Source organism: Scyliorhinus canicula, chromosome 2 (assembly GCF_902713615.1).
Source record: "Scyliorhinus canicula chromosome 2, sScyCan1.1, whole genome shotgun sequence".
Taxonomy (NCBI): Eukaryota; Metazoa; Chordata; class Chondrichthyes; order Carcharhiniformes; family Scyliorhinidae; genus Scyliorhinus; species Scyliorhinus canicula.
In genome coordinates, this window is record NC_052147.1 from 243279893 (window position 1) to 243293198 (window position 13306).

General features: G+C 45.5%; 1 protein-coding gene across 1 annotated transcript in view; it reads right to left on the minus strand.

Moving 5' to 3' along the window:
• Positions 1-6505: 6505 nt before the first annotated feature.
• dars1 (aspartyl-tRNA synthetase 1) overlaps positions 6506-13306 on the minus strand; it is a 123313-nt gene continuing 116512 nt past the window's right edge. Inside the window, exons 15-18 of the mRNA XM_038789924.1 lie at positions 13036-13116; positions 10634-10745; positions 7200-7271; positions 6506-7105 (exon numbers count right to left, since the gene is read on the minus strand). Coding sequence (XP_038645852.1) covers positions 7014-7105; positions 7200-7271; positions 10634-10745; positions 13036-13116 — 357 coding nt within the window. The 3' untranslated portion in view covers positions 6506-7013. The remainder of the gene's footprint in view (positions 7106-7199; positions 7272-10633; positions 10746-13035; positions 13117-13306) is intronic.

Below are 13306 nucleotides of genomic sequence, written 5' to 3' on the forward strand. Positions count from 1 at the left end.
CCACTCTCCGATGGAACTTCAGCTGTTTTGTTTTACGGCCGTTTTTTGCTCACCCTCGACATTTTCCTTCTCTGTGCCTCCTCCCTGCTTTTGCCACCTTTGTGGACCCTGGGACTGGGATTAAAGCCCCGAAAATGCCGTCCCCGAACGGGAGCCCTCCATTGTGCGGCTGCCTCCCATCCGCCGTCACCGGAAGTCCCCAATTAATACTATTTAACAATTATTTATTTTGATGTAATTAATTAATGCTAGAAATGTCTGCCAGAGGGGTGCAGTGCTCTAACTGTGAGATGTGGGAGGTCGTGATGCTTCCAGGTTTCCGGATGACTACATCTGCAGGAAGTGGACCCAATGGCAGCACCTCACAGACCACGTGGTTTGGTTGGAGCAGTAGTTGGATGCACTCAAGAGCATGCAGATGGCAGAAAGAATCATAGACAGGAGTTATAGAGATGTGGTCACACCAAAGGTGCAGGCAGACAGATGGGTGACTGCTAAAAAGGGCAGACAGTCAATGCAGGAATCCCCCATAGTTGTCCCCTTCTCCAACAAGAATACCATTTTGGATACCGTTTGAGGGGTGGTCTATCAGGATTAAACAAGAGCACTGGCTAGAGCTAGTGACACCACGGTGGCTCTATTGTTCAGCAGGGAGGGGCAAAGCACAGAAGAGCAATAGTCATAGGGACTCCATAGTAAGGGGCACAGGGGCTGGTTTAGCACAGGGCTAAATATCTGGCTTTTAAAGCAGACCAAGGCAGGCCAGCAGCACAGTTCAATTCCCGTACCAGCCTCCCCGAACAGGCACCGGAATGTGACGACTAGGGACTTTTCACAGTAACTTCATTTGAAGCCTACTTGTGACAATAAGCGATTTTCATTTCATTTCAGATAGGCACTTCTGTGGTCGGGAAAAAGACTACAGGATGGTGTGTTGCCTCCCTGGTACCAGGGAGGCAACACACCATCCTGTAGTCTTTTTCCCGACTGAACAGCTGCAGGGCATCCTGAAGGAGGAGGGTGATAAAGCAGAGATCATGGTACATATTGGTACCAATGACATAGGTAGAAAGAAGGATGAGGTCTTACATCAAGAATTCAGGGAGTTAGACAATAGACTGAAGTGCAGGACCTCTCGGGTTGTAATCTCTGGGTTACTCCCAGTGTCACGTGCTAGTGGGTACAGGAATAGGAGAATAGCACAAATAATTGCATGGCTTAAGAGTTGGTGCAGGAGGGAGAGTTTTAGACTCCTGGACCAATGGGGAGTGTTTTTGGGCAAGGTGGGACCTCTATAAGCAGGACGGTCTACATCTAAACCAGAGCGGGACTAACATCCTTGCTGGCGGGTTTGTTAGTGCTGCTGGGAAGAGTTTAAACTAGTTTGGCAGGGGTAAGATACGCAAACTGAGGGCAGAATAGAGACAAAGTATAACACAGAAAAGTAATCAGGTCAGAGGGAATACAGCGATAGTAAGTCTCAAGGGAGTAAGACAACCTGAATGGCCTCTAATGCCAGGAGTATTAAAGATCAAACAAATAAGTTAAGGGCGATGATTGACATGTGTAATTATGATATAATATATAATATCTGTCACAGAGACATGGTTGACGGAGGGGCAAGATTGGCAGCTCAACATCCCGGGATATAGAATCTTCAGGCAAGACAGAGGAGGGGGTAAAAAGAGTATGCACTGCATTATTATTTACGGATGCAGTAAGGAGATGATATCTTGGAAGGGGCATCAAATGAAGCTTTGTGGATAGAGCTTAGGAATAAAAAAAAGAAACAGCCATGTTGCTAGGTCTTTATTAGACCCCAGATAGTCAGCAGAAAATTGAGGAGCTAATATGTGCACACGTCGTGGAGGAGTGTTAAAAATAAGGGTAATTATATTAGGTGATTTCAACTTTCCCGAAATTAATTGGGTTAGCCATCATGTTAAGGGCTTAGATGGAGTAGAGTTCTTAAAATGTATACAGAACCTTTTCGCTCAATATGTAGAGGATCCAACAAGGGCTGGTGCAGTGCTGGACCCAATGATAGGGAATGGAACCCGACAGATGGTTGATGTGTTGGTGGGGAAACATTTTAGTGATAGCGACCACAACATGGTTCAATTTAACTGCATTGAACTTTGGTGAGGCCACACCTGGAGTAGTGTATGCAAGTCTGGTCACCACATTATAGGAAGGATGTGATTGCAGTGGAGCGGGCGCAGAGAAGATTCACCAGAATGTTGCCTGGAATGGAACATTTAAATTATAAAAAGAGTTTGGATAGGCTTGGGCTGTTTTCTCTGGAGCAGAGAAGATTGAGTGGTGACCTGAATGAGGTGTAAAAGATTATGAGGGTGAGGTACAGGGTGGATAGGGAGCAGCTGTTCCCCTTAGTTGAAGGGTCAGTTACGAGGGGACACAAGTTCAAAGTGAGGGGTGGAAAGTTTAGGGTGGATTTGAAAAACTTTTTTTACCCAGAGTGTGGTGACGGTCTGGAATGTACTGTCTGGGAGGGTGGTAGAGGCAGGATACCTCACATCCTTGAAAAAGAACCTGAATGACTACTTGGCATGCTATAACATTCAAGGCTATGGGCCAAGTGGGATTAGGTGGGCAGGTAAGGGCCTTTCCTACGTCAGTGCAGACTCGATGGGCCGAAGGGCCTTTTCTTCACTGTAGAATTCTTTGAAAGCTATAAATATTTATTTCAATTTGTAAGACCAAATTATGCAAATAACTTTTGCCAAATGTGTCCCAAACTTTAATAAAAATAATGCAAAGATTTATCAAGTTTCCAAAATTGTGCAGAAAGCTATTTTAAAAAAATATTTCCAGTAGTTCAAATAATTCTTGAATATTTATGAAGAGATATATTAAAGTTACACAACCTGGCAGCTTCATCCCCATCTCAAATTGGACCTCAAGGAGAAGAAAGTGGAGGTATTAGAGACAGAAAGTAAATTCCCTAGTCGCAGGACACCCACAGCTGTTCCCCTCACAGAAGAGAAGATTGAAAGGAAATCTAAACGGTGTTCAAAATCATGAGGGGTCTTGACAGTGTAGATCAGGAGAAACTCACATGAGTGGAAAGGTTGAGAACCAAGAGCCACTGATTTAAGATGAATGGCAAAAGAACCATGCAGCAACTGGTTAGGATCTGGAAAGAACTGCCTGAAAATATGGCAGTAGCAGATTCAATTGTGGATTTTGAAAAGGAATTGGATAATTATCTAAAGAGAAAGAAAACTGCAGAATCACAGGGAAAAGGCGGGGTGTAGCACCAGCTGAGTTACTCTTGAAGAGATGGCAGGGACATGACAGGCATAATGGCCTAATTCTGTACTGTGACCATTCTATGATCTAATTAATTAATGGCATATAGTACTAGGTGTAATGATCAGATGTCCTACCTGTAAACCAGTACTAATCCTGTAACCAGAAGTTATTCAGCTGTGATGGTAATGTGGTTCAGGTGTTGGACTTAAAATCCATTGAGTTTTCTCTGTGCAGGTTTGAGTCCTGCTCGCGGCGACTGTGATTCAAAATGTTGGCTCGGCTACCCAGAAAAGTCGCTGACTGGAGAATTAATCTGATATATGGGTGGCATGGTCGCACAGTGCTACCTCACAGCTCCAGGGACCCGAGTGAAAATCCAGCCTTGGGTGACTGTCTGTGTGGAGTTTGCACCTTCTCCCCATGTCTGCGTGGGTTTTCTCCGGGTGCTCTGGTTTCCTCCCACAGTCCAAAGTTATGCAGGTTAGGTGGACTGGCTGTGTTAAATTGCCCCATTGTGTCCAAAATGTTAGGTAGGGTTACGGGGATAGGGTGGAGGCGTGGGGTGCTCTTTCCAAGGGCCGGTGCGGACGTGATGGGCTTAATGGCCTCGTTCTACACTGTCGGGATTTGGTGAATGATTCTAAAATTAAAGTCAGAATTCCTCTACATTGGACAAAGTCTGATCAGACTCCCCAGTCAATGTTACATTTGATAACCTTTGTGTCTGAAGGAGCATCAATCAGAGCTGATCCGTATTTGGACTTTACCTCATGTGATAACCAGCTCGGACAGACCACATTGAAATTTCGCACAAACAGAAGGTTTAGTGTTTGGCATAGAATATCCTAAATACAACTCAGCACCAAAACCACTCCCTGGCCTTTGACTCAATAAAGGAGTGGTTATTGATATTCTTCTGTAGTTCCATTCGCCTATGATTTTTGTATATTCCTCTTTTCCAAATATTTATCTCACTATGTTTTAAATGTTCTATTAGTCACTTGTGGTGAAGCACCCTATGGCATATTTGCTCTCTGTTCAAGAGCAATCCTTTCTCCTTTGTTCTTCCTGTCCCTGTACCCTTGCTCCTCATTCACTCACGCTGCAGTTTACCCATGGGAAAGTCTCTAGGTTTCAGTCTCTCTCTAATAAAAATAAATATTGTCGCAAGTAGGCTTCAAATGAAGTTATTGTGAAAAGCCCCTAGTCGCCACATTCCGGCGCCTGTTCGGGGAGGCTGGTACGGGAATTGAACCGTGCTGCTGGCCTGCCTCGGTCTGCTTTAAAAGCCAGCGATTTAGCCCTGAGCTAAACCAGCCCTTAGTGGCTGCTCGTCTCATTCACCATGTTGAGTTTCTGCCAACACCCATTCCCAATTTCTTTTTCCACTTCCCCAACTCCTGATAAAGCACACTGGACTCCTGATCATACAAGAAAAATTTTCACAATATTCATGCAAGCATAGGGTTAGTCGTGTGAAAAAAAAGCTTGTCGATGTCACAGGCTCAGTAGTGGTACTTATCTAATTTTTAAAAAAAACTGAGCACCCCACTAAGTATTTTGCATTATCCTGTTTTAGTTGCAAATACTATTTTAGGCAACTGTGAGAATGTTCGTCTTAAAATGTTTTCTTTTCGAAAAGGCAGGTTGTGGCTGAGACAAAGTACAATGTCTTGCTGTCACGATAGCGGTACAGTAGCACAGTGGTTTCACTGTTGCTTCACAGTGCCAGGGACCCAGGTTCGATTCCCATCTTGGGTCACTGTCTGTGTGGAGTCTGCACGTACTCCCCGTGTCTGCGTGGGTTTCGTCCCACAAGTCCCGAAGGACGTGGTGTCAGGTGAATTGGACATTCTGAATTCTCCCTCAATATTCCCGAATAAACGCCGGAATGTGGCGAGTAGGGCCTTTTCACGGTAACTTCATTGCAGTGTTAATGTAAGCCTACTTGTGAGACTAATAAAGATTATTATTAACTCAATATAATTAGCTCGCATGTAAAGTAACTGCTCAAATTGTAAGATTGAGTAAATGCCTGATCAATAAAATTTGTATATTCATCTTCCTATGTATTCAGATACGGAATCTAGGGATCATGCATATAAAATTAGTGGCAAGAGTTACGATATATATTAGAAGTTCTTCGTCCCCTCAGAGAAAATGTTTTCTGGAACAGACTACAGAATTGTGCAGAATGGTTTCACTGCTGTCATTGAAAAGGAAGCTGGACAAGTTCCTTTGGAAACACATTTCCAGTGTGAGGCAATAGGAAGATTCAAGTTTTTGCAGTCTCCTGGAGTTTTGTCTAATTGCTTTATAGTTGGAGAGGAATGTTAGTTTTTCATAAATTGTCTTTTTTGCCTTTTCCTAGGGGCTGTGTGACATGAGACAAAAAGTAAATGGATGTATGGGTTGAAACTTGGGTGGTGTAGACTAGGATTGACCGCTTGTTTAAAATGGATACTTAAATTGCTGGACTTAAAAATAAAGGAAGAATGAAAAGACACTTCAAGCCAACAGGCTTGGCCTGGAATTTTGGTCACATTTCAGGGCTTCAATGGAGATGTTAGAAGAACGCGTAATGCTAATTGCCAAAGAGCCAGTTTTTAAATTTTACTGTATGAACCCAAACCTGCTGAAGCAATGATAAGGGAAAATACTGTGGATGCTGGAAATCTACAAAAAAAACACAGGAAATTCTGGTGCGGAGTCTGCACATCCTCCCCGTGTGTGCGTGGGTTTCCTCCGGGTGCTCCGGTTTCCTCCCACAGTTCAAAGATGTGCAGGTTAGGTGAATTGGCCAGGATAAACTGTCCTTAGTGTCCAAAATTGCCCTTAGTGTTGGGTGGGGTTACTGGGTTATGGGGATAGGGTGGAGTTGTTGACCTTGGGTAGGGTGCTCTTTCCAAGAGCCGGTGCAGACTCGATGGGCTGAATGGCCTCCTTCTGCACTGTAAATTCTATCTATGAAACCCAAAGATGTGCAGGTTAGGTGGATTGGCCACGCTAAATTGCCCCTTAATTGGAAAAAATAATTGGGCACTCTAAATTTATATTAAAAAATAATAGAGAGGTTATGGCAGGAACAGCAAGGGGGAAAGCCCTGCTGACATCGCTTCATACATCTTGGAAATGTATAAGTTGAGGTCTGTTCCTAAATGCTGGAAATGTATCAGTTGTTAATCAGCAAATTAATACACAACAGAGTAAGGTAGAAAATCACTTCACATTTTAAGTATTAATCAATTTATTGCAATTTGTTGAGTCTAGAATTTATTTAAAAGTGAAAATTTGCTACCACATGAAGTTGCTATCTCACCACCTGCACTTTTTAATTTTCTTACTTTGAGCTACCACAATTTAAGGCTATTACTGCAAACCATTCTGTAAATTCCCACATGCAAACTATAACATAATTTAGCCAATATACAGTGCTCTATGAATTACTATAAGGTCTCTATGGCCTTCAAATATTATCCTGTAAATTGTTGTTACATTAGAAATGGTCATGTTGTGCTGTTTTATTCTTTACAGAAGTTCAATGTTCAGTCTTAAAATTTAATATTTTGTTAAAATTTCAAAACTGCCTGATCGAATGTGAACGTAGCAACTTATCAGTGCAATGGAAACGATGTCATTTTGGCACTTATTAGTATTAATTACTGATCATTATTGAAAAAAAACACACACCAGTTTACAATGCTAGATCAACAAGTCGTTGTATCCTTTGGACATGTTCATGGAGTTAGCCTCTTGGGGTCACGAGGGAACATAGATGTCTGACGTATATTGTGCAGTCCCAGATACAACATGGTGACCCGTTCCAAACCTAAATGTCAAGGAAAAAGGAGGATGAACAGAATTACATACAAAACCGACTGGTAACCATTTGTAATTTGCCAAGAGCAGAAACAATACATTACCTATGCCACCACCTGCATGTGGAGGAGCACCAAAACGGAAGGAATCAATGTATGATTTTATCTTTTCTATATCTGTATAAAAGTGGAAAAAAAAGTTGAAATATCAAACATCAAAGATTTATTTAACTTGATTACATGACAGCAGAAGATATTAAATAAAATGGCAACAGTAATATTTGTTGGGACATAGTTTAGGCGTGATCAGCGAGTGGAGGGGGGGGGACTGGGGAACTGTGTGTGTAAGCCATGTTGGCTGGGTACGGTTGTTGGTTGGGGGTGTGTGTTATTTACAGAGCTGTGCTTACATTTTAAATTGTTATAAAATCATAAATGCCTTAATAAAATGTTTAACCACAACAATAATACTTGTTCGACAAGGGATGATCATTTAAAACAGAGATGAGGAATTTCTTCAGCCAGAAGGTGGTGAATCTGTGGAACTATTTGCCACAGAAGGTTGTGGAGGCCGAATCACTGAGTGTCTTTAAAACAGAGATAGATAATTTTTTGATCAATAAGGGGATCAGGAGTTATGGGGAGAAGGCAGGAGAATGGGGATGAGAAAAATACAGCCATGATTGAATGGCGGAGTAGACGCGATGGGCCCAGTGGCCTAATTCTGCTCCTATATCTTATGGTCTTACAAGTTATCAAATTTAGTGTCAATAAGTACAGTGTGGGAAAAAAACTCCCCTCTCCTGGACCAACTATCCTCTGATTTCCCAAACTTTAAGCTGTGGAACCGCTAATGACCTCCCAAGAACATCGGGGGACATCAAGCAGTCTCAATGTCGAAGTCACCTTTCTTGCCGCAAAATAGATGCAAACACAGAAATCAAATGTAAGCAAGTCTCTTCTAGCTACATCTATGCATGGACAGGGTGGATAGGGAACAGCTGTTCCCCTCAGTTGAAGTGTCAGATACGAGGGGTCACAAGTTCAAAGTGAGGGTGGAAGGTTTCGGGGGGATTTGAGGAAAAGCTTTTTTACCCAGGGAGTGGTGACGGTCTGGAATGCACTGCCTGGGAGGCTGGTCAAAGTGGGTTGCCTCACATCCTTTAAAAAGTACCTGGATGAGTACTTGGCATGTCATAAAATTCAAGGTGAGGGGCCAAGTGCTGGCAAGTGGAATTAGGCGGGCAGGTACGTCGGTGCAGACTCAATGGGCCAAAGGGCCTCTTCTGCACTGTAGTATTGTGATTCTGATTATGTGATTAATTTGGTAATAATTTGGGCAGCAGGGTAGCATGGTGGTTAGCATAAATGCTTCACAGCTCCAGGGTCCCAGGTTCGATTCCCGGCTGGGTCACTGTCTGTGTGGAGTCTGCACGTCCTCCCCCTGTGTGCGTGGGTTTCCTCCGGGTTCTCCGGTTTCCTCCCACAGTCCAAAGATGTGCGGGTTAGGTGGATTGGCCATGCTAAATTGCCCGTAGTGTCCTAATAAAAGTAAGGTTAAGGGGGGGGTTATGGGTTACGGGTATAGGGTGGATACGTGGGTTTGAGTAGGGTGATCATGGCTCGGCACAACATTGAGGGCCGAAGGGCCTGTTCTGTGCTGTACTGTTCTATGTTCTAATTAAAAGGTTATCGGATTAAAAATATACAATTCTTTCCCTTAGCCATTTTTAATGGGAGAAATGCTGGAAAGACGATTACAATATCGGACGTATACACACACATCTCTCTCTCGTACTGACAAACACACGTTCACATCTCTCACATTCACACCCTCACATACACACTCATCCTCACACATAAATACACCTCCTCACATGCACAACTAAACACCCTCACATCCTCTAATGCACATCCTCACTAGCACAGACATACACCTTCACTAACACAGACATACACCTTCACACCATCACACGCACAGACATCCCCCCACGCCACAGGCCACCCCACACACACAGAAATCCCCCACCCTACACGCACATCCACGTACACCCTCACACGCACACACACATGCACAGACAGACACACGCAGAGACACACACGCACAGACACGCAGACACACACCCGCAGACACGCGCACCCACACACGCGCACCCAGACACGCGCACCCACAGACACGCGCACCCACAGACACGCGCACCCACAGACACGCGCACCCACAGACACGCGCACCCACAGACACGCGCACCCACAGACACGCGCACCCACAGACACGCGCACCCACAGACACGCACACCCACAGACACGCACACCCACAGACACGCACACCCACAGACACGCACACCCACAGACACGCACACCCACAGACACGCACACCCACAGACACGCACACCCACAGACACGCACACCCACAGACACGCACACCCACAGACACGCACACCCACAGACACCCACAGACACGCACACCCACAGACACGCACACCCACAGACACGCACACCCACAGACACGCACACGGAGACACGATCACAGCAGACACACACCCTCACACGCAGACACACCCTCACACACACAGACACACTCCCTCACGCACAGACACATCCTCTCACACACACACCTTCACATGCACATATATGCATATTCTTGTGCACACAAACACATTCACTCACCTCTTTGAGGCCCGACCCCCTCCCTTTCCCGAGGCTCGACCCCATCCTTTTCCCAAGGCTCGACCCCTTCCCTTTCCGAGGCCTGACCCCCTCCCTTCCTCGAGGCCCGACCCCCCTCCCCTTCCCAAGGTCCGGACCCCTGCCCTTTCCCGAGGTCTGGACCCCCTCCCTTTCCCGAGGCCCGACCCCACCCCTTTCCCAATGCTCGACCCCATCCCTTTCCGAGGCCTGACCCCCTCCCTTCCTGAGGTCTGGACCCCCTCCCTTCCTGAGGTCTGGACCCCCTCCCTTTCCCGAGGTTCGGACTCCCTCCCTTTCCAGAGGCCCGGACTCCCTCCCTTTCCCGAGGCCCGGACTATCTCCATTTCCCGAGCCCACCCCCTCTCTTTGCCAAGAGTAGTCAGCCTATCAGCATCTAGCGTTCCAAGAAATGTTTCTCTGATTGGCCAATTTGATTTCTCTCATTTCAAAGAGATTTTCTACGTTCAAACTGGTGTTTCCTAGTCATGTGCTGGCCCGCAGATTCACAGGCCTCCTGAAGACCTTTCCGGGATCACCAAGATACCCCATCGCCCGTGGGCAGCTGACCTTCCCCTGCTCCCCCCAACCAACTGCCCCTGTGTACCTCACCTTTCCCCACTACCCCCACCTCCTCATTGACTGACCAACTGTCTTCGGGGCCACAATTGTAGCTAGCCGGTAATAAAAAAGATCAGGCTGGAGGACCAATAATCCACAACTCTGCCACTGATTTTATCAAGCACATTTCAAGTTTTAAGCCAATCATCTCGGTTTACATTTTTAATCCAGTGATCCAGACAAGGGATACCAAAATATCCAATTTTACAAAAACTGTATATAAATATATATACCTATCCCAAGCTGCAGAGCTCGGTCAGTCAGAAGCTGAGGGTCATGAATTCTCTGCGCACCGGACAAAATCTCCTCTCCTCTCATAAACATGTCATACGAGTTGGAGTATTTCTGGATTGTTAAAAAAACTGTCATTAAAATATCTAAATGTTTTCTCATTAATAATGACTTCAGTTCATAAAAAATATATATTTTTATTCAAATTTTAGCATTTTTACATTTAACACATTCCAAAACAAAATAAACCCAGCACCAGCCCCTGAACCTGCCCCCCAACCCTCTTCCAACCTCTCTCCATCACCACCCCTCCAACAGTTGATGGTAACCAGCTCCCCGAAATGTATAATAAACAAACCCCAGCTTTTATGGAACCCCTCACTCACCCCTCTTAAAGTGAATTTCATCTTTTCTCAGAATAAGAACTCCATTAAATCCCCCAGTCACATCGAGGCACAGGGTGGAGAAGCTGACTGCCAACCCTACAGAACCCGCCTGCGAGTGATCAACAAGGCAAAGGCGAAAACATCTTCCCCTGCTCCCCTCTGCAATTCTGACAGCCCAAATATTCTCCCCATGGGGACTGGACTCTAAGTCCACATGCAAGATCACAATTATGGCGCTGAAGAGCTACCTCCAAAATAACTCCAACTACAGGCAGGACCAGAACATGTGCAAATGATTGTCTGCGTCCCTCCCACACCGCTCAAAAATCCTTCACCCCCTCAAACTGCCGGCTCATCCTCGACTTCGATAGGTGCACTTGTGGACTACCTTTAGCTGCATCAACCCCAGCTTTGCACACGAGGTTGAGGCATTCACCCTCCGCAGCACCTCACATCACAGCCCCATCTCCAGCGCTATCCCAAGCTCCTCCTCCCCCTTAGCCTTCACTCCCTCCAGAGATGCCTTATTCGCCTCCAAAAGCCTCCCATAGATCGCCGAGATAGCCCCTTCCGTCCCCAACCCCATCACTGACAACACACCCTCCAGCAACGAGGAGGACAGTGCGACCGGAAAAGTCGGAAAAACCTTTTTTGCAAAATTCCGCACCTGCATGTACCTGGAACACTCAACACATAGGACCCAACTCCTCCAAACCTGCAAACCACCCTTCCAAAAACAAGTCCTTCATCTCCATCACCCCTCGCTCTCCCCATCCATGAAATCTCGCATTCATCCTCCCTGGCTCAAACCTGTGGTTCCCTCGGATCGGCATTAACTTCGACCCTGCCCTCAACCTAAAGTGCCTCTGAAATTGCCTCCATATTTTGAGCATGACCACTACCACATAACTCTCCAAGAATTTCCCTGGGGCAAACGGGAGCGGTACCATTGCCAGGGCTCACAACCCTTGCAAGAGCCTGCCTCCATCCTCACCCACAAAGCCTTTGTCCCTCTGCTCCAACCCCGCACCCTCTCTGCGCTCGCTGCCCAATAATAGTATAACACGTTCGGAATGGGCCTAGCGCCCCAACTATCACCTACTCTTGAAGTACCGACCTCCTTGCCCTTGCCACCTTACCTGCCCACATAAATGAGAAAATCAACCTATCCACCCCCATAAAAAACAATTCTGGTATAAGGCTTGGCAGGCATGAACTAAAAATAAATATCATGGCAAAACGTTCATCTTAACCGCCTGCATCCGACCTGCCAAAGATAGGGAAAGATTGTCCCACCTAGAAAATGTGAAAAAGGAGAATAAAAAATATTTAAAAAAAAAAAAGATTGTCCCACCTCGATAAATCTGTCTTGGCCCTGTCCACCAGACTCGTAAAGTACAATTTACAGATCCAGGCCCAATCCCGAGTCACCTGCACTCCCAAATACCTGAAGTGGGTTGTTGCTGCCCGAAATGGCAAACCCCCCACACTAACCCCCTCCCCAGGAGAAGACGCCATAAAACACTCACTTTTTGTCAAATGTAAAGCCTGAAAAATCCCCAAATCTCCTAAGTAGCTCTATTATATCCACCGCTGAAGAGCCCGGATTAGAAATATACAGCAACAAATGATCAGCATACAGGAGCAGCCTATGCTCCACCTCCAGCTTCCTCACTGTGTGCAGTTTTTGTTTCCTTATCTGTTTTTCACTATACCCCTCCATTTATATGAGCACAACAGCACTATAGCCAAGGGATCTATAACCGGTACAAATAGAAGGGGGGGGACATAGGACAACCCTGCCTAGTTCCCCTATGCAACGGAAATTACCCTGAATTCATCTCACTTGCGCACCCATGTCATCTGATCGTTAAACAGCAATTCCACCCGTGCCACAAACTTAGGCGTAATCCCAACACCACAAACACCGCTCCATATGATCAAAAGCCTTCTCCGCATCCAGCGCCACCACACCCCTGACATGACTTCTGTTAAAGTAAAATAAAAGTTTTACTTACAGGGTCGTGTGGGTCAGGCATGGTATAGAAAGGCCTCACAGCAAGAGGATATTTGTCAAGGATATAGAAGTCTGTATCATACTGTGACAAAAAAAAAGTAAAATTGATCCAATTATACATGCATAGTAACTCAGATTTTTTGTATATGCAAATTGTTCTATAGTTAAAGCATAAAATATAACTCACCCGACACTAAAACAAGTACATGCCAACTGTGCCCTAAAACATGCATTAAGGCAGCCGATTTTCATTAGCAAAATTATCAATTCAA